The sequence below is a fragment of the Astyanax mexicanus genome, chromosome 13, assembly GCF_023375975.1.
Source record: "Astyanax mexicanus isolate ESR-SI-001 chromosome 13, AstMex3_surface, whole genome shotgun sequence".
Classification (NCBI taxonomy): Eukaryota; Metazoa; Chordata; class Actinopteri; order Characiformes; family Acestrorhamphidae; genus Astyanax; species Astyanax mexicanus.
This window is the reverse complement of record NC_064420.1, coordinates 28563493-28583772: the sequence shown is the minus strand read 5'-3', so window position 1 is coordinate 28583772 and position 20280 is coordinate 28563493. Positions and strand designations below refer to the sequence as shown.

Below are 20280 nucleotides of genomic sequence, written 5' to 3'. Positions count from 1 at the left end.
TGTATGCGGAGGGTTTATTACAGATTCATTGGTCACTGCATGATCTGCACTCTTTTCCAACACAATAAGGTTATAAGCTTAAGAAAATATTTATCCAACAAAAGTTTCAAAAGTAATTTGTTTAAAAAAAAATATATATATCTAGGGCTGGACATTAATTCTGTATTAATATTCATAAATGTAATCATTTTTAAACACATTTTCAATATTTCAATATCACTCAGAACCTGCCCGAGGGCCTCATTAAGCCAGTAACTACATGTTGGTGTTTTGACATTAATAACTGAAGACCAGAGATACATAGAAACATGATACACATATTATCTTAAACTTAAAAATAACCAATGACTTGAATGAACTATAAACATAATACACATATCATATTAAATTACAAACAGACCCAATCTAACCCAGCACAGTGCCGTAGATCTGTTATCAAAAATAAGCTATTAATATAGCTAGGAGAATAGTTAGAACAGTTATTAGCATTAGACACTGTCAAAATCTACTATTTTGGGCTTCATAATAAATGTTTCCAGGTCAGACTATATTTATAAAAAGATGTATAGCAAAAATTCTAAAGAACATTCAGGTTTATTTTATTTACACTTTATCAAGTAAACTTTTGATCGAAATATGGTAATATATCGACACTCTGTTAATATTTGCATGAGATTTTAAAGAATTTGTCAGGGATTACAGCAAGGAGGACACAGGGTTATTCAATAACAAGAAAACAAACAATAAACTAAAAAATAAACTCAAAACTAGTCACATGAACAGACAGGACTACTAGAATAAACACAAAAAAAGAAACAGCAACCTTACTAACGTAGAACACGCACAAGAACCAACAAAGGAAAACTGAAAAACTGGGGTATAATTACACTGGAGGAAACAGGAAACAGGTAACAAGGGGGCAGAGCTACAAATGAATCACGTTTGGGAGCACAGGACTGGGGTGGAGACACTGAGGTACACACAGGACCACGTGGGGAAATTAAAACAACCACAGAAAGAAACACGAGAACAGAAAGAAAACGATAGGGAACAGGGCAAGTATATGACAGAATTAAGCAAGACTGGTATTAAATTATTAAAGAGTAACATCTGTTGTCTTACACTACTATTTAAGACAACATATTTTCATTCAAGCCAAGCAGACTACCGTAGCCTGGAAATGTTGAATGTTCAATAATGTAATTAAATGTTATCAACCGAAAGTACACATGTTGTGTAGAAAAGCAGGGGTAATGGACTAACACACTTGGTTTGCTCTTTGTGTGTATCAAAAAATCTACGAAAACACCCGATAAGGGACAAGACAACAGCCTACTCGCTGTTTATCAGTTCATTACACATTTAAACATATTCTCAGGATTAAATTCCATGTTTAGGGCTTTTTCTGAGAAAATATTTAATATTTGTGCATCCTATAATCTCATGGAATAACAATACTAACATACTATAATATAATATGCAGCAAACATGTTTGAAGTCAGGTTAATGTTTTGCACAATATGTCAGAAATGTAATTATCATGTCAGGTCTACCTGTTACAATTTTATAGGCAAGTATAGTGCAGATACATACATTGCATGGTCTACTGTTTGGAAACTAAATGTAAACAAAATAAATGTTATTTAATTCAGCTCCTCTGATCTGACCAGTCTTGGCATTTTAGGTCTTATTGCACCATATGCATAGCCACAGTTAAACAAAAAAAGTACAGCTATATCTCTTATACGATCAAAAGCAACTTTTCCATCAGAAAAAATCTGCAAGATTAAGCCATTCTTGTCAGCCAGCAACCTGGAAAAGAAGATACATGCACTTATCTCATATTGTTTGGACTACTATAACTCTTTGCTTATTGGGGCCAGCCAGTCTTTGCTAGCACAATTACAACTTGTCCAAAATGCTGCAGCTCGACACCTCACTGGTACAAAAAAGTGTGATCACATTACACCTACACTATCAGTCCTATATTGGTTTCCAATTCAATTCAGAATTCAATTTAAAGTTTTATAGTGGGGTTTTAAAGCACTAAATAGGCTGTCTCCCACTTATATATATCTGAACTATTTCAGGGCCTTGAGTTCTGCTGACCAGCATCTTCTTCCCTAGGCTAAGATAAAAACTAAAGGGCAACAGAGTTCTCTAAGTTGAGCCCCCAAGGCTCCTTTACATCAAAATTGACACTGATAGTTTTTGCAAATAGTTGAACATCATGCAATGTGATTTTTTACAGTGTATTAAGCAATGTTTTGCCATTTTTATTTCTAGATGTGTAGAGCACTTTTAGAAGCATGAGAACATTCTCTTATCCCCTTGTTCAGACATGTTTGGGGTGAGAGCAAGATACAGGAAGAAGATCCCATGTTTTGGACTTGTGCATAATTATGTGTACATGAATGTAAAGCAATTACAATTGACATTTATTAATTATTGTTGTAATTATATGGGCAACATGCCTGGTTAAACTATACTTGCAGAGTACATCTGGCTCAGATCAAGGACAGACCACATTGCGACCAGATCACATGTTAAAACCAGTCAAACCTGAATACAGTTTAACTGGACTGAAAATTGCAAGAGTAAAAATGCCCCTAATTAGTAATCAAGATATACAAGTGTGCCATACTGTGCATAGACCAGATGCAAGTTCTGAGTTAAGCAATAACATACTAAATTTAGTTATATTTGACAAGACAGAGCCAGACAAGACAAGCATATCTGCCATAATTGTTCTTGATGGACAGATGAAATGTAACCTCTATGTGACTTTTAACGCACCCATGCAGAGAACACCCAGTAATATATTGTGAGGACATGTGCCAGGAGCAGTGGACACTGCCTATTATAAAGTGTGACAAACTTAACTAGGCCCGTCACGATAACAATTTTTTGCCAGCGATATTTTGTCCTAGGAATTATTGCGATAAATGATATTGTTGGCATTTTTAGACCACTAATTTGGCACTAATAAAATTGTAACATAATATCATAACAATGGAATTAACCCTTTTAAAGGCAATAAACTTTCCATTCCTGTTCACACACCTAATTTTTGAACTGTACCTAATTTTGCGAAGTGAGGAGGCAGGGGAACCATGTCCCTCACCGTGACGTGCAGCCCCGGTCTGTCCCAGCTGGCCCGCATTGTACCAGCATAAAGACCCTGCCTGGTGATGGTAAATGAAAAGCTAAAGCAACACGAACCTAAGAGACACTAAAGTTAAGCAACTAGAGCCACACTGGGCTGTTATTATCACTCTTAAGTTAGATTTGTGTGTTGATGGAGGGCATTTTTCCTAATAAAGGTATGTTTTGAGTTAATTCACTCCCTGTCTCTGTGTCTCTCTGTGCTTTCGCACTACCGGCCACGCCCACAGTCACAAAATATGTAAGTGCAACACAATGGACAATATCACCATTATTAAAATTATTGAAGTCATGTCAATTTTTAAAACGATAAGTCGATAATGTAGTTATCGTGACAGGCCTAAACTTAACCTAATCAAAGTAAATAAACCACATCTTCTTAAAGAAAACACACGTTACCTGTGCTAAACCTGTGCTAAAATATGTAGACCAGGTTTAATTGTTTAAGGAATCGGCCAAGGAACATTTGGCGAAAAGCTGTAAATAAGCTAATTATCAAGAAACAACTAAAACTGTTGCATTATTTATAATAATGAAATCCAAGGTTTTTCTCTGTATAAACTTTAGAAGTCATTCCACAATTGAGATATCACAGTTACAAGAAAACAAAACAGACACTGACCTACATGATCCCGCATATTTTTTCACTGGAACAGACTCTGATCAATATTTGTGTGTCCACATGAATAAAATATTTCATCTAGGCCACAATAAACTAGAGGACATTTTTCTCTTTGAAATGTCTAGCCTCATGGGACTTCTGGTCCCCTTATGATCTGAGCTCAAATCATTAATCTGGATATGCAGCAGGCTGTTTGTTGTCCCTATGTATTTCAAGCCACATAGAGAGGTAAGTAGGTGAATACTTGAACTGCAAAACACACAAAATGTTAGGAAAACTTCGTAAGGTAGTATAACTGCCTACTGCAATTAGTCTTAAGTTTGTTTTTTATTGTTAGTTGAATGAAGATAAGCTTCCACTTACAGTTTTTGAATTATTTGCAATGTTACTGATACATTCATCCTAAACTTGAACTGTGTGAACGCATACAAATTAAGAAAAGAATAAGGGCCAAAACACTCTCATAGAAATGCACTGAAATGTGTTCAGAAACGATTATCCCAAAAATCCCAACTTTCACACCAAATGTCTGAGCTACAAAATCATTGCATTTTTCCCCCCAATAGGAATGAATGGTGGAATTTTAGCTCAGTTAAGAGAACACATAAAACCCTTTCTTTCCAGTGCTCTGCAGTGTGGTGTAAAGAAGCTTTTGGACCAACCATATTTTGAGTGAAAGTTTTGGCACCACATTTTTACCAAAATATTTTCATTCCACCAATTGGCCAAATGGTCTTAAACTCTACCATCTAGACAAAAGACCTCTGTAACCACCTAGCAATATCTTATATTGCACCAACTCCTACACCATAGCTTAGAAACTACATGGAAACATATTGTTAAACCTAGTCCTAATTACTTAGCAATCATTTTTTTTAACATTTGCCGCAAACCTTGAATTTTAGTATAGTGCAATTATTTGCTTTTATAGTGATCTTTTACAAATAGATTTTTTTAGTTATAGAATACACCTGTATAATTTGAATTTAAGTTGACCTACAATGTACTTTATGGCATTTTCTTATTATTTACAACACTGATTAAAGAGATTGTATGCTGGGCTACTATGGCAGGAACCCTTATGTTTTTCACTCATTCAGAAGAAGTACAGACAGCTTTATCTCTGTTCCTGGCTTCCACAATTATTGGCTCACTTCATAAATAATTTAGAGCTTGGGTTTTGCCTTTGGAGTGGATTTAAAAGTGGTCTTACTACTTTGATGCTGAACAGTCTTTCCTGCCCTTTTTTGGGCCAAAAAAATCATGTGACTAATGTGGAAAAGGAGTGGTCGAGATTGATCTCCTACTATTTGAATGTTATTTTGTCTTTAGAGTCCACCACCATAACACATACTTACTGCTTTCAAGCTCTAAAAGGTCATGTGCGACCTTCTGCCATGGACCACTGGACAAGACAGTGACCAATCTTCGTTCTGTGCATGTGCACAAGCCACAAGCTGTTCACATGCACAACCTCATTCCTACACATTTTCTCGATTTGTAAATTATGATTCTTGTTTATACACTGACAAGCCAAATATCATTGAACAGGAATTAGTATTGCATCCCATAACTTTTGCCATGTCCCATGAAGTCTTAAGAACACTGTACTAATCTACAAAGTGTAGCCTCCTGCACTGAATATAGATGTGATTTTTGAGTCACTTGCTTGTTTGTAAAGACAATCCTAGCCAGACACTGCCGGGCACAATCACTATTTTCTAAAACGTATTATCTGTACATATAATGCTGAGCGATTTTCACGATTCATTTGGTTACACTTCTAATGCAGTTTTCAAAATTGACTAATCATGATTTTACATCTTTATATACAGACATTTTATATTTTTTATCAAAATATACAAAAACACTACTGATTTCTAAAGTGTTTATGGGTCTTATCTTGGTTACCGGTGCATCCCAAAGATCAACGTGCATATTTTCTAAACATTCCGCTCAGTCCGAGGACTGAGCTTGTACCAAAAAATTCCAGCACTGTTCCAGCAAGCGCAACACAAACATCCAGTGAAATAAAGCATATATTTAGCTAGAAACAAATCCTACTGTTTCTAATAACAGCAGCTATCTATGTTTTGAATCATTGATTCACTCAATTAGTCGACTCAACCCAAAGCATCTGAACACCAAACATGATTATTTCATGAAAAAAGTTTATTTGAGAGAGTTTATTTGTGTCCCAGCTTTTAAATGCCTTATTTTCTGGCTTTTTGTGAAAAAAAATTTAGATTTATTTTTTTTGCCATAATCATCCAGCACTAGGTACATATATGACATTGTAAATTAATGAATCTGTACAAATGCTTACACAACTTTAGAAACTTTAGTTTTTTTTGCCTGATCACAGATAATTTACATCACCTTACCATGAGCATGCTGTATGCAGTATTCAACCTAACTCACAAGATAACACCTAACAACTTATACAAAAGCTGTTCCGTGCAGCATCACTCAAAATGGCCGATTTACACACTGCTATCCCATAATTTTTGGCATGTCAGAGTCTAGCTGTTAAAAATGTGAGGCTCACCCTGCTACCATTGTAGCAGTGCTGCTATGAGACCATATCTGCCCACATCGGCACTGATCACCGACACGGCAGGTTTGCTCTGCTTGGCCATCGATCTACTAAAACCACAGTGAATACATTACCACTGGCCTTGAGACTGCACTTGCTCTCTGCTAAGACGGCCACATTCTTGGACGAGGATATCCACGACAGCAGGGCTTTATTCAACCATCCATCACTCGGACACTGCAGGATTTTTTCTTTATTGAAGGTAGAGGTGCTGGACATACTTGCATTTAATGAGGTGACAATCAAGTATCAATACCTCCTACCTCTTGTGCCTTAAGCCAGACTAATGTGACAGAAAAGAGGCAGAACATCAGCAAAACCAGGACCAATCCCATTTCACCCCTTGACACTACCATTCAGCCCCCTCCCTCCATTTTGTGTATTCATGCCTATGGGTAGGATTTTCTGATTCCTGTTGGGATAGAGTGGTAGGGTGAAGTGATAGGGCTACACAGCTCTCCAAACAGAGATTTATTAGCCACACACTCCAAACAGAGATTTACGAGAAATTATCATACAGCAACAATTACAGTATTTTCTTTGTTAATAATTATGATATCTAATGCATTCTATTAGTTTAATGTAGATTTAATGTATAATGGCCCTTTTTTTACAAAAAGAAAATCAAATCGATTGTAGTCTTGGTAGTAAGTTATATAAGATCTATAAGAGATGGACCGATACATGTTTTTGGGGCCGATTTCGATCGGTAATCATCTTTCAGCTCAATCAGACCATCGTTGATCTCGTTCTTGGGCGTGGCTAAATGCCACATTAATGCCACACAGATGCCGAACTTGGTACAGATCTCCCTAATTACTAGGGGTGTCACGATTTCGAAATTTTAGCATGGTCTCAAGCCTCGAAGTCAAAAAGAGGATTGACGATCCCTCCCTCTAAGCTACGCAAATGGCACAGCACACTGTAGCTGATGCCGCGGACATTGTGACTGCTCAAAGAGCAGCCCTTTGTCCAGAGAATGTGGACATTCTCATCTTCATAAAGAAAAACTTCAAAATATAAAAATATAAAAATAACAGTTGTTCTGTCTAGCCTCAAATATGTTAATAGTTTTGGTACCTTAAGGAGCATCTTTCTCTCAGATAAAGTTAATAATATATCTTTGTTAAAGAAAAAACTTGTCATTCTCAGGGATCGAAAAAGTCTTATTTTTCATGTTTAACTGTTACAGTAGGATAGAGTTCAGTTTGTTAAGGCTCTTATTGTTCTATTATTTTGTACATGACTGTTCCTGTATTTTTTATTATTTATTTTGTTATGTTGCACATTGATGTTTTAATAATGCATACTGCTGCTACCAAAAAAAGCCACTAGATGGCATTACATATATATCTTAATTAAATTATTTAATTTGTGCCTAATGTGGTGTATTACAGATCACTTGTATCACTTTGCACTTATATCAAGCCCACCTTTTGAAATAAGATATTGTAAATTTGATGAATCAAACCAATGACTGACCAAAGACTAATCTAAAACTGGCATAGGCCTCTCAGCTGTAAAAAAAAAAAAAAAAGAAAACAGAAAATTGAGAATCGAATCGAATCGTGACCCTAAAATGAGAAATAAAATCGAATCGAGAATTTAGAGAATCGTGACACCCCTACTAATTACGCCACGTCTAAGCAAACATCGGAAATCTAAATCTGACTGTAAAAAAACGGAAGATCTTTACTCCCCAAAATATTACAGTTACTCTAAAGTATTAACAGAATAATAATAATAATAAAGATAGGATTAAAAATAGGATGGGTCAGACGTGTGCACTGCACTTGATGGCTGTTTGCAATATAAATCCTGATTTGATTTCTAAAAATAAACAGTTTTTAGTGAATTTAGCCTGGCTCCTTGCTATGATATGTAAATAGTTTCTAGGTTATTAGGTTATTCTGAATCTGTGTTGTGAAGGTTAAAATAGCAGGTTAGACCTAGATCAGTATAAACCCTATATATCATATATACAGCTCTGGAATAAATTAAGAGACCACTTCAGTTTCTGAATCAGTTTCTCTGTTTTTGCTATTTATAGGTATATGTTTGAGTAAAATGAACATTGTTGTTTTATTCTATAAACTACGGACAGCATTTCTCCCAAATTACAAATAAAAATATTATCATTTAGAGCATTTATTTGCAGAAAATGAGAAATGGCTGAAATAACAAAAAAGACAAAGCTTTCAGACCTCAAGTAATGCAAAGAAAACAAGTTCACATTCATAAAGTTTTAAGAGTTCAGAAATCAATATTTGTTGGAATAACTCTAGTTTTTAATCACAATTTTCATGCATCTTAACATGTTCTCCTCCACCAGTCTTACACACTGCTTTTTGATAACTTTATGCCACTCCTGGTGCAAAAATTTAAGCAGTTCAGTTTGGTTTGATGGCTTGTGATCATCCATCTTTCCCTTGCGTATATTCCAGATGTTTTCAATTTGGTAAAATAAATAAAAAATAATCCTTTTTAAGTGGTCTCTCATTTTTTTCCAGAGCTGCATATAGAAACATACATTAAGACACATTACATAAACAAATTAGGGGAATTATTTTTACTTTACATGTTCATTACACTAATTAGGCCCAGTTAAGTTTCATGTTAAAGTATAGCAGTATGGACCCTTAAACTCTTCTTCTTTTTTTGCCAATATTTATATGTTATTAAGGAAGAGAAGCACAGAGTTATGTGATGTCAGTTTTAGATTAGTTTTAGTGGCTATCAGAGTATAGGCTGTCCCTAAACAATCAGAAGTGCATCAGGGTTGGGATGATCTTACAGAGTGGGTTCAGAGTCTGGAGGTAGACTAAATTGAAAAATGAAAGGTCCTGGAGGTGCTGAGCTGGTCAACCATAAAGACATGTTTGTGCACGTTTGCCTCCCTCTCTCCAGGGCCAGTCATGCCCGAACATCCAACGATAAGCCTGAATAGGTGTTTGACTTATCCGCGTCTAGAAAAAGTCTAACCCTGCAAAGAGTTCTGCTGGCCACAAAGCTGAGTCTGGAGGGGCAGAGTGTCCACCCATCCATGGCCTTAGCAGACTATTATAAAAGGTTCTGAATCATACTCTTGCCAAGCAAGGATGTTCACACAGATTATAATCATATCAACTAGAGATGGAAAGATTGCTGGGCTATGTATCGGTATCTAATGATTTTCTGCCGAAATATTTGATCTGTGATATATCTCTAATTCAGCTGATCCTGTGACCTGATCACATTGTATTTGGTAATAAGGGAATACAGCAGCACTGTGCAAAGCATGTAGGAGCTCCTGTGCCATAGAAAACTGCAGTTTCTCATTCCACAGCTAAATAGTACAATTGAGCAAAAACACAGCATCAGCCACTTATTAACAGCTGTTTCAGCTCAGCTGGGCTCAGCTTGGAATAGCTTTGTTACAGAAAATCTTATATTATTAGACTGTTTAATACTAACATGTCTCATGGAGGGAAGAGAGTAACGCTGCTAACTGAATAGCTTTCTTGAAAGAGCATAATTTATCTCATTCAGTGAGTAGCTATTACCACAGCAACACAACAGAGTTAGCTAACTGACAAACGTAGCTCCCCAGAAAACAGAGAACATTATAGGAACGTTGACTACCAATGTTTTAAAGGTTCTAAGAAGGTTAGCCTGTAACATTTCAGGAGCGTTATGAAAATGTGAGACATAATAATGATTTGCATCACCACATTATTAGAACATTTCTAACATCCCAGCAAGATGAATACCAACATTAAAACATTAAAAGTAACGATCGGAAACTTAAAACTTTGAAACAGGTTAGGTTGCAGCAACGTTTTAAGAATGTTTAAAAACGTAAAAAAAAAAACATTCTAGGTACATCCAGAAAACTAGACTGATTTAACAACTTAAGAACGTTAACTGTAGCATTCAGTAAATGTTCAACTAACCAAAATTGTAAACTGCTTATAAACACAAAACAGAAAATGCTGATGAGACTGACTGTCTCAATTTAAGCTCAGCGTTTCACAAAATTTCTAGTAAGGTTGGTTCCAAAAGATACGAATATTTAATCTTAAGAGACAAGAAAAGCCCTGCACATTTTATCTATAAACAAATCGCATTTGCTTGGAAAGGATAATTTGGCATCTAGTCCCACCCTCAAATTGGCCCCAAAAACACTAATATCAACCATTAACCAGAAAAGAAAAGCAAATATACAATCCTGAATCAACATGTCAGAATATCTTGATCAGCGTCCAAACACAACCAAAGCCTGTGCAATTGTTACATGGGCACACACTGATCCAGCCACTGGCACCCCAGGCATCACCTTCAACAGATTCTGTCAGACGCTACTGCTGACAATCAATAAAGAAGAATAACAAAGTTCAGGCCCTACTCTGTGCCCAGTGTACAGCATGTTTTTTGGTACGTCCGACTCCCCAAGGACATTGTGTCCAACCACACACACACACACACACACACATCTTAAAAGAGCAGCAAACATTTATGAAATATTTGGAGATTATTGTATCATTTCAACACTGACTGCCAAGAGCTGCCCAGGATTAGGAGCAGTGGACATGTCTAGGCATCTTGTCATTTCTGTCTGCAAGCCACCAGACTTCCCACGCTCTCTTATTAGAATGATGATGCCTTGCCTGATACAGGTAACAGAAGTCCCTGATTCATTCCTACACACATGCTGAAGAGGGAAAGAAAATAAAAATCACAATAAATAGTTTCTCTCTGTTTATTATGTTATGTTCAGCATCTCTATACTGCACAAAGCAAAATTTTTAAGTACTATGCAAAAAAAATCATAAAGTCTAGTAATTATGAAAGCACATTTTTAGCTAGCTATGAGGGTTTATACTGATGTGCTAGACCCTTAGGCCAGATCAGATTTTTTCATTTTAATGTTGAAAAGTGCTACAGATCAAACTGTCCGACAGATAATGATAATCGATAAACTTGCTTTTTAAAAAGGGTTTGACAGAAGCACACATCTGTCTACTGAGATTCCCTCTTGCAGCTTCTATATGTAAAGATATACAAGCTCAAGTATCCCATTTTTAAAGCGCTGCTACTATAATCGGGAAATCGCTAGTTCGAATCCCGGTCATGCAGCTGCCAGAGCCCCGAGAGAGCACAATTGGTCTTGCTCTATCTGGGTGGGTGAATGGGGCTCTTTCCTCTCATTACTCCTAGAGTGATGTTGCTCAGCACAAAGCATCTGTGAGCTGATGTATCAGAACCTCTGAGCACGCTGGCTCCTCGGGATGATGCAACAGCAGCAGTTCAAAAAGAGGCAGAGGATGACTTCACATGTAACAGAGCAGTGTGGGACTATTTCGGATACCCGACGAACGCACCTGAGGATGGTTATCTGATTTGTAATCAATGTGGCCGTAAAGTCACAGCTAAAGGTGGACATACGTCAAACCTGTTCTCCCATCTCCAAGAACACCACCCCGCTGTGCAGCGCGAAGTATGTGTTTAGTTTATAATTTTAATCTGAACATAAATAAAACCTCTTTGTAGTCGTGCACAACCCATGCGGTAAGCGCCCGCAAAAGCGCTGAGTTATCCGAAATTTGGGCACGCAGGTACAGGCGTGAAGTGCGTGCTACGATGGATTCACGTGTCCGTGTAAAGGTCCTGGCCGGACTGGATGTGAAAGACGCCATTCATTTACATGCGTTCATTTTCAAATTCTGACGTGCCTGTTTTTTATATGTTAAAACCAGACTCGGTGTGAAAGCCTTAAAATAGAAATCTCTATTGTGAGGATCATGTCAGAAATAAATCCCCTCTTTCTGCAGTATCTGCTTATATACCAACTTGGCAGTAAAACGGACGTTTACAACAGTTGTTGATCAGACACTGACCCAGGCTCAGTTTATCAGATATTAAATAATTTAAACTTAAATAATTGTACTGAATATTTTAAATACAGGATCTTTACTTCTTAGAGTACATGTAATGTGTGTAACATGTGTGTATGTATATATATATATATATATATATATATATATATATATATATATATATATATATATATATATATATATATATATATATTATAATCCATATGTATATATATATATATTTTTTTATATACACCCTTAATGTCCTTAAGAGTAGTGGAAAAACCTGGTTTTCTTCACCTGATGGTGAACAGCTTCTTTTTTTAAGGAGACATTATCTATATTATTGTTCCAGGTTTCTACAATACATAGTTAATTGAACAAAAAACCTTTGTTGTAATTTCCTTAAGGGTCAGTTTAATAATATATGTAACAAACTGTGATACCGTGATACCGCGGTATTTTCTGAGACGGTTATCATACCGTGAAAATCTCATACCGTTGCAACCCTAGTCTTCACCCTCCTTGTGTTGTGGCATCACCAGTTATGGGAGATATACAGTAGACTAGCAGCTAAATGGGTGGGACAATTCACCTAGCTAAATTGGGGGAAAATGGAAAAAAAAAAGTAATTCAATTACAGTCCTAGGCTACCATACCCTGACAGTGCCAGGGTGTGATAACATACACCACAGGTGGTGACTTTTATACTGTTCATATCAATATTGGGAAAGATTAAGAAATGTATTGTGACAAAAAATGACCATATTGTCCAGATTACTGGTACACACTTAGGGACCGTTTCCCATTTTTCTTTCAATGGGGAATCTCCATTGAGAATGCTTTGTAGTCTGGGAAACCAACCCATCATGTTTGCACAGCTTGCAGAATATGTTCCTTTATCTGACAGTGCCTGAGCTTTATTTTAACAACACTTATTCCAGTCTTTTCAACATTATTGAACAACTCCCACACGGAGCCTAGGCTCACATTATTAACCACAATCTGTTTCTCAATGCTTAAAACAAATACATATTATAAACATGACCTGGTGTTTTGTAATATTGCACACTTAAAGATTCATAAACTTTCAGGTAAGGTAGATCAGAAAGAGAATATAATGTTTGCAGGTAGAGATAATCTATTTCACTGCTTTAGTCCAAATTATCTGAGTAGCTTAGATGCCAAATAAAGATTTTCTGTCAGTTGGATTCTTAAAACAAATACATAATATATCTTAAACATGACCTGATGTTTCACAATATTACATACTTAAGGGCACATAAACTTTCAGACAAGGTATATAAGAAAAATAACATGTTTGCAGGTAGACAACATCTATTTCACTGCTTTAGTCTAAATGATGCGAGTAGCTTAGGTGCCGAACAGTGATTTTCCGTCAGTTTGATGTACAGCTCTGCTCAGCTCTTTGTTGCTGTGGAATCTACACAGTTAAAATAATGCCTTCTAATTAGTGAGCGCTCACAAAGACATGATTTCACAAGCAAATTGCCATGCTATTTTTTATTCCACTGCCAATGTATGAAGCAAGCTCTATTCTGCTCATTCATCTAGGGGAACTTTTCATTCCTGCCTTTTATTTACAAAAGCCTGTATGAAAAACTGTTTCTAAAGGTCAGAAAGTTCAGCATCAAACTCTTTCCACTTACTAACATTTTATTTTTATAAGATTAAATGCTCAAACACTCCCAGCGGAAAGAAAAATTGTAAAGAAATGAAAAACTGCATGTTTTAATGGGAGTAATATATTTATTTAAATACTTTGTTGTACTACTAAGTACTACTAAAACTAGCCTTAAAATTGCACAAATTGCAGCAATAAAAGTTCGCTAATAAAAAGCACCACCACAAGCATGTCTGTGCAATCCATAATATCAAGTAAATTTCAAGAGAAAACTAGTGTGCACAGGGATTTGTGTTCTATTCTTGACCACATAGCTTATTTGATATTATATTAAAAACTAACAGCAGTGAAAGAAGGATGAATCTTGTGGTCAATCCCGGGTCATCTTTCTTATATAGAGGTCATCTCTGCTTATCAAGCTCCTGCATCTAACATGGCGTGCCCTTTCTAGTCACATTCACTCTCTTTTGTGCTTGCTGGACTTTATTAAGCTGACCTCTTTGTACACGCCACCGGTCGGCTCTATGGGGGATGTGGGGGTCACTCACGGCAGATGAACTTTTGGGAAGTTCAGGAACTGCAGAGAGGTCAAGCGTGACAGAAAACTGTATCTGTACTGATTCACACTCTGTTGACTACAAGATGCACAGTATACAATACAGATAACTATGTTAGAAACCCATGAGGAGACTGCTTCTTGGCTAAGAGATGTTCATGAAATGTTCTGAAAAGATGTGACATAATAATTGTTTGCATCACAATATTATTAGAAACTCTCACATAATCTTTCCAGCTAAATGAATACTAACATTATGGAAATGTTAAAAGTAACATTCACGGGGGTGCTGAGTGGTCCAGCGGTCTAAAGCGCTGCCACTATGAGCGGGAGGTCGCAGGTTCAAATACCAGTTCATGCAGCTTTGCCATCAGCTGCCAGCGCTCAGAGGGAGCATAATTGGCTTTGCTCCCTCCGGGTGGGTAGATGGCGCTCTCTCCCCACACGCTTAAAGGTGGCGCTGGGCAGCACAAGGCGTCTGTGAGCGGATGTATCAGAACCGAGCCGCTGTGCTTTCCTTAGAGCGTGCTAGCTGCTCAGGCAATGATTCATCAGCAGCAGCTGGAAAAAAGGGCTGACTGACTTCACATGTGTCGGAGGAGGCGTGTGCTCGTCCGCATCCTCCTTGCAGGTGCCACTGGGGATGGGGACGCACAAAGGGGTGGGACAATTGGATAGCCAAAACTCAGAAATAAAATTATATATAAAAAAATAGGAACACTCCCAAAAAGAAAAACTAAAACACTGACACAAGTAATGTTGCAGAGACGTTAACAACATCCAGAAAACTTTAAATATAGACATTCCAAGTCAAGTCACGAGGCAAAATAACATACATAAAGCATATTGTCACTGTCAGACAGTAATTACTGGAGCATTTCCATTGGTTCCATCATCATCACTATGTTAAGAATTTCCCACAATGTAAAGAACAGCGGCCAATTTCACAATGTGACAAAAAGACAAAAACAGGAAAAATGGAGAAACATTTACAATACAATTTAGTGACAGATGTGTGTTTATATACGTATAAATGTAGCATAACAAATTGCAACATATAAATGGGCAAAGTATTAGTACACCTGCTTATTCATTGTTTCTCCTCAAATCAGAGTTTATTCCAATTACTGTCTGTACTGTTTAGGAGCCGCTTTCTACTACATTTTGGAGCATTTCTGTGAGAATTTTATTGTATTCAGCAACAAGATTGTTAGTAAGGTCAGAATTAAAAATGATCAGCACAAAGGGCTGGGTATCAAAATTTGATTACAAAAAGGCACCGAATGTAATGTCTCGGTCGGGGTTGTTTTACCTCGTTGTGCACTCTCCACGAATTTCATGCAAAGTATTTAAAACAGGCATACATTTTTTTTTTTTTTACTTTTGGTACTCGGTAGGGGGGGATTGGGGCCTCTCCCTCTCTCTCGCTCACAAGTTCACGCTATCACTTGCTAGCTCTTTAAAGTACAGGTATAGAAAATTTTAAAACAATAACCAGCCCTATCAGCAACACACATCCTCAACTAATCCCAAAGGTATTAAGCAACTGATAATGAAGTACCATGAAGCAGCATCAGCTAGAGTAGGGAGCCTAAATTAGTAAAAAGGATAATATTTGCTGTTATTGCGTTATATAATGATTTAGAAGGAGGAACATACCAGAAGCCCCTCCTCCCAATCTAAAACTCTATAAATACTGTTGCACTTGGGTATATGTTTAAAACAAAGTTATGCAACCCTCCACCACCCCATCTCCTCCATTTAACTATGTTATATGTCCTGTCTGGCTTTACACATTAGAGAAGGTGGGGCTGGTATATTTTTTGGTATAATTCTATACCAAAAAAGTTCTCTCCCCTCTCTTCAGTCTGTTGATTGCACATTCTAAACTAGCAAAGTTACAAATACGAGCAAAACAAATCTGATTTCACTGTCTTGCTCTGTGTTATTAAATTCTTAACTTGTGTAGTTCCTTTCTTTTTACGCTATGATTAATGCAATGCAACAGGTATATAAATCAAATAAGGATTTTATGAATACTGTCATCTCAAATAGTTAAATAACTACTAGAATAATAGTGTAGCTCAAGTCTGCAGTGATAAATACCCCTGTAAATGTTATAACAGCTTTATCTCACTCTGACTCTGCAGTAAAGGGCTGATAAGATAATATCATATAAGATAAAGTGTTTTCAGATATATTTTTCTTACTGTTATGTATTTACAAAAAGAACGTTAATGGTAGAGGTTAAATTGAGTTCAAAACCCCCAATTTAACTGCAAAAAACCTTCAGAAAGATTAAGCAGACCCTGAAGGAATGTATTAATATGACCTTCATGGAAGAGTCACTGAAATTCTATTGTACATCACATTTTAAAAGTATATGCAAGCAAGCCTGATGCATTTTGAAAAGTTAAAATAGACCTTTCAGGTTTCAATGAGCAGGGCTATGTTTAGAGGAAAAAGTTCCTGTAGTGAAAAACCTATCTAGCTTAGCACAAGGGGGTGAATCGATCATGCTTTGAGCGTGTGTTGCTTCCAGTGGCCCAGGAAACATTTCACAAGGAGAGGAAGGAATGGATTCAATTAAATAGCAACGAATTCTGGAAGCAAACATCACACCATCTCAAAATAAGTAAGAAGAGGATGGCTCTTGCAGGAGGATAAACAAACATTCTAAACACCATTAAAAAGACATAATCTGCTTAAACTATTAAAGATGTGTGTAATCGTTATGTCATTTTGAAATCAGGTTGTTTATTTGCGTAGTCATTCACTATTATACAATTTTGATCCAGTGGGGCCCAAACTCCCACTCATGAAAAAAACATGATAAACTCACAAAGTGTACATGCACACACACTCTTACCCCACTTACCCCAGAAAATGGAAAGCACTAAAAACCCTACTACCTCACTGGACTCTATTGCACACTGTGTAATAGAGTAATTACTACCTCACCTGGTCCTTTTTGCACACTGCACAATTTGCACACTGTCTTGTTATTTATTATTCTTTGTCTGTATTGTGTTGTATTGTCTGTCTGCACTTTTGTACTGTTGCACTATTGTTCTGTCTACACTGTGTTTATGTGCACCATGGTCCCTGGAGGAACGTTGTTTCGTTTCACTGTGCACTCTGTATATAGCTGAAATGACAATAAAAACCACTTTGACTTTGACTTTGACTTTGAAGTAGCAAGTAGATACTTCAATTCACAGAGATAAAGGCAATCCAATCCAAATAATTTCATAATATTTCTGTGATAACAATATTCTTTGAGATATGACCAAAACTTTTACACATTATAACAATGTAATTCTTTAATAGAGCTTTAATAAAGCTTTCCGCCAAAGCTTCACAGGAAATACTAGAACAAATACAAAATATACTGGTTTCAAAAATTATAACAACATTATTGCATATGGTACAAAATACAAAACCAATTAAAGATTATATCCAATATTCTGTGTGGTATAAAACTCTAACCACTGCATCACAACAGATCAATAAATATGATTTTCTACTGCTGCCTGGTCCTCATGCAGAGCAGGAAATGCATTAGAAATAGATACATTTTTTAAATTGCTTTGGATTATATTGTCCCATCTTTGCTACAACAAACTAACGGCATCTTCTGTAACACAATTTTTTCTGTGGCATAATACACCATACCTAAATCAGCTAGTATTTCAATGCTATGACCTCAACATTTCAAGTGAGCAGAGTATCTCCCCACAAAAGGTCACAGTGTTTCAGCCCATTCTCTCTAAATTCTTATGGGAATGGGTCTAAATCAATGTGTCATTCTTTGCATTAAAAGTCAACAAATGCAATAAAGCGGTGTCTCTCTTTGAGACGGGAGCCAGATACACGTCCTTTCATGAAAGGAATTTACTCAATAGAGAAAGTCAAAGATAAATATTAGCACCGGAATGCCTAAAGATAAGGTAAAGATGCTTACCTACAAGACACCCCATGAATGACTGCAGCACCAGTAGTTTCCATGGAAACCCCATTTTAACTGTCATAGGTCAGTGAAAGCTCACATCCAGTCACAGGTAAATAGAAAGCTGCCTTTGTCCGTTCTTGAACCTTCCCAGGCCTAAAATCAAAAGACAAGATGGAAAGGGTTAGCAAACACCAAACATTCATATTCACATCAAATAGTCTAGAACATTCACTTTCCAAAACACCTTAAAACTTTTGATTTTCTGGGAGACATTTGTAAAGAGCAATAAGTGTTATAGACACAAGTTGTTTGTTATTTGACACAGTCGAATTGGATATAGTTTTTATAAAGAGCAGTCAGTATTTTTTTTTTCTTCATTACCATTTTATATTCTTTTTTTGTCTGGCAGAATTAAAAAGCATACTTAACCAATGTGCATTATTTTACTTTTTCAAAATATTATTTTAATCTAATCTATTAATTTAACCTTTATCTGAAGTATAATAAGAAAGAAAAACGGTACCACTTTAAAAAAGGCTTTTTTATAAAGCATTTATAAATAGTTTATAAAGGAGTATATTAATGTTAATAATTAGGTTATAAACCATTAATAAGCAGTTACAACAGTGGAGTAACGTCAACCAAATAGTGAGTCCACATTGATTTATACTGTTAAACCTCAGATCTTATTAAATGCATATCTTATTTTGTCTTTTCCATCTGTTATCATTAACATTTCTGATAATAATATATTCATTGAACTATAATAACATATTAAATATTTAAACTCACTTTCTATATTATTGTATTAGATACGTCATTGTCACTGTTGTTTTTTTCTATTTATGTGTTGTAAGTATCTACTAATGGCTAAAAATTAATGCCTAAAAATGAATGTCTAAAAATTATAAACTATTTATAGACCTGTTGTAAAGGAGCCTTATTTTAAAGTGGAACCCAAAAAACTAAATTGCAAGTTTAATTATTTGTTACAGAAGTGTTTATCATAGGTTTATTAGGAAAGTTGACACACCTAATGAAACAACCCAAAAAAATGAACTACTTGTAGTTGGATAAAACCTGTAGTTGGATAAGGGTCAAAATGTCAAAAAGTTAAATTTTATAAACTGCTTCATGACTGTAGCGGTTAAGCTGTAGTACCTTAAATCCAATGCAAATCCTAAACACCTGCCAGCTGAAATCATAGTAAAGCTGTTTAAATACAGCTGTTGGTGTTTTTATCAGTAAATAGTGGTTAAACTGATGTAAAGCTGTTTAAATACTGCTGTTGGAGTCCAAAAAACATAATGGGCTAAATGGGAGACAGCAAATATGCCTAATAGAACTTTTGGTAAAATGCTAATACATTTAAATGCTAATACATGGACAAACAGAACTGTGTCTGAATACTTTTGTCTAAATGTTGGTTGGTAAATTGTGAAATGTAAATATGCTGACATTTTTGACAAAAGTTTATTGACACTTTTAAATGGATTATTATGCGAATAAACATGTAGCTAAATGTCTGCTGTACGAAAACTTTATGTTGGATTGCTCCAAAAAACACAACCAACATAATCAGGAACAGGTCTTACAATTAGGGCTGCATGATTTGGGCAAATTATCTAATTAAATTTTTTTCCATAGAATGCTGTGGTTGTGATTTAAACTGTGATTATTTTTAATCCATTAAACCCTAAACATGTATTAGTGGTTAACATATCTATTAATTTTTACTATAAAATTCTTTCCACATTAAATATTCCCAGAGTTCTTAGATTAAATGCAGTTGTCAGTTTTATTTTTAAATTTCAAAGAAAAGTATATATATATGTGCCACGAAGTCGTGACGTAAGATCAAGCTGCATCTTCAAACACACTTGCAGGCT

The 20280-nt window shown here is 35.9% G+C and overlaps 1 protein-coding gene across 1 annotated transcript in view; it reads right to left on the bottom strand.

The window, feature by feature from the left end:
- cntn3a.1 (contactin 3a, tandem duplicate 1) overlaps positions 1–20280 on the bottom strand; it is a 139944-nt gene that overhangs the window by 100641 nt on the left and 19023 nt on the right. The window contains exon 2 of the mRNA XM_049462925.1: positions 18404–18544. Within this exon, the coding sequence (XP_049318882.1) occupies positions 18404–18470 (67 nt within the window). The 5' untranslated portion in view covers positions 18471–18544. The remainder of the gene's footprint in view (positions 1–18403; positions 18545–20280) is intronic.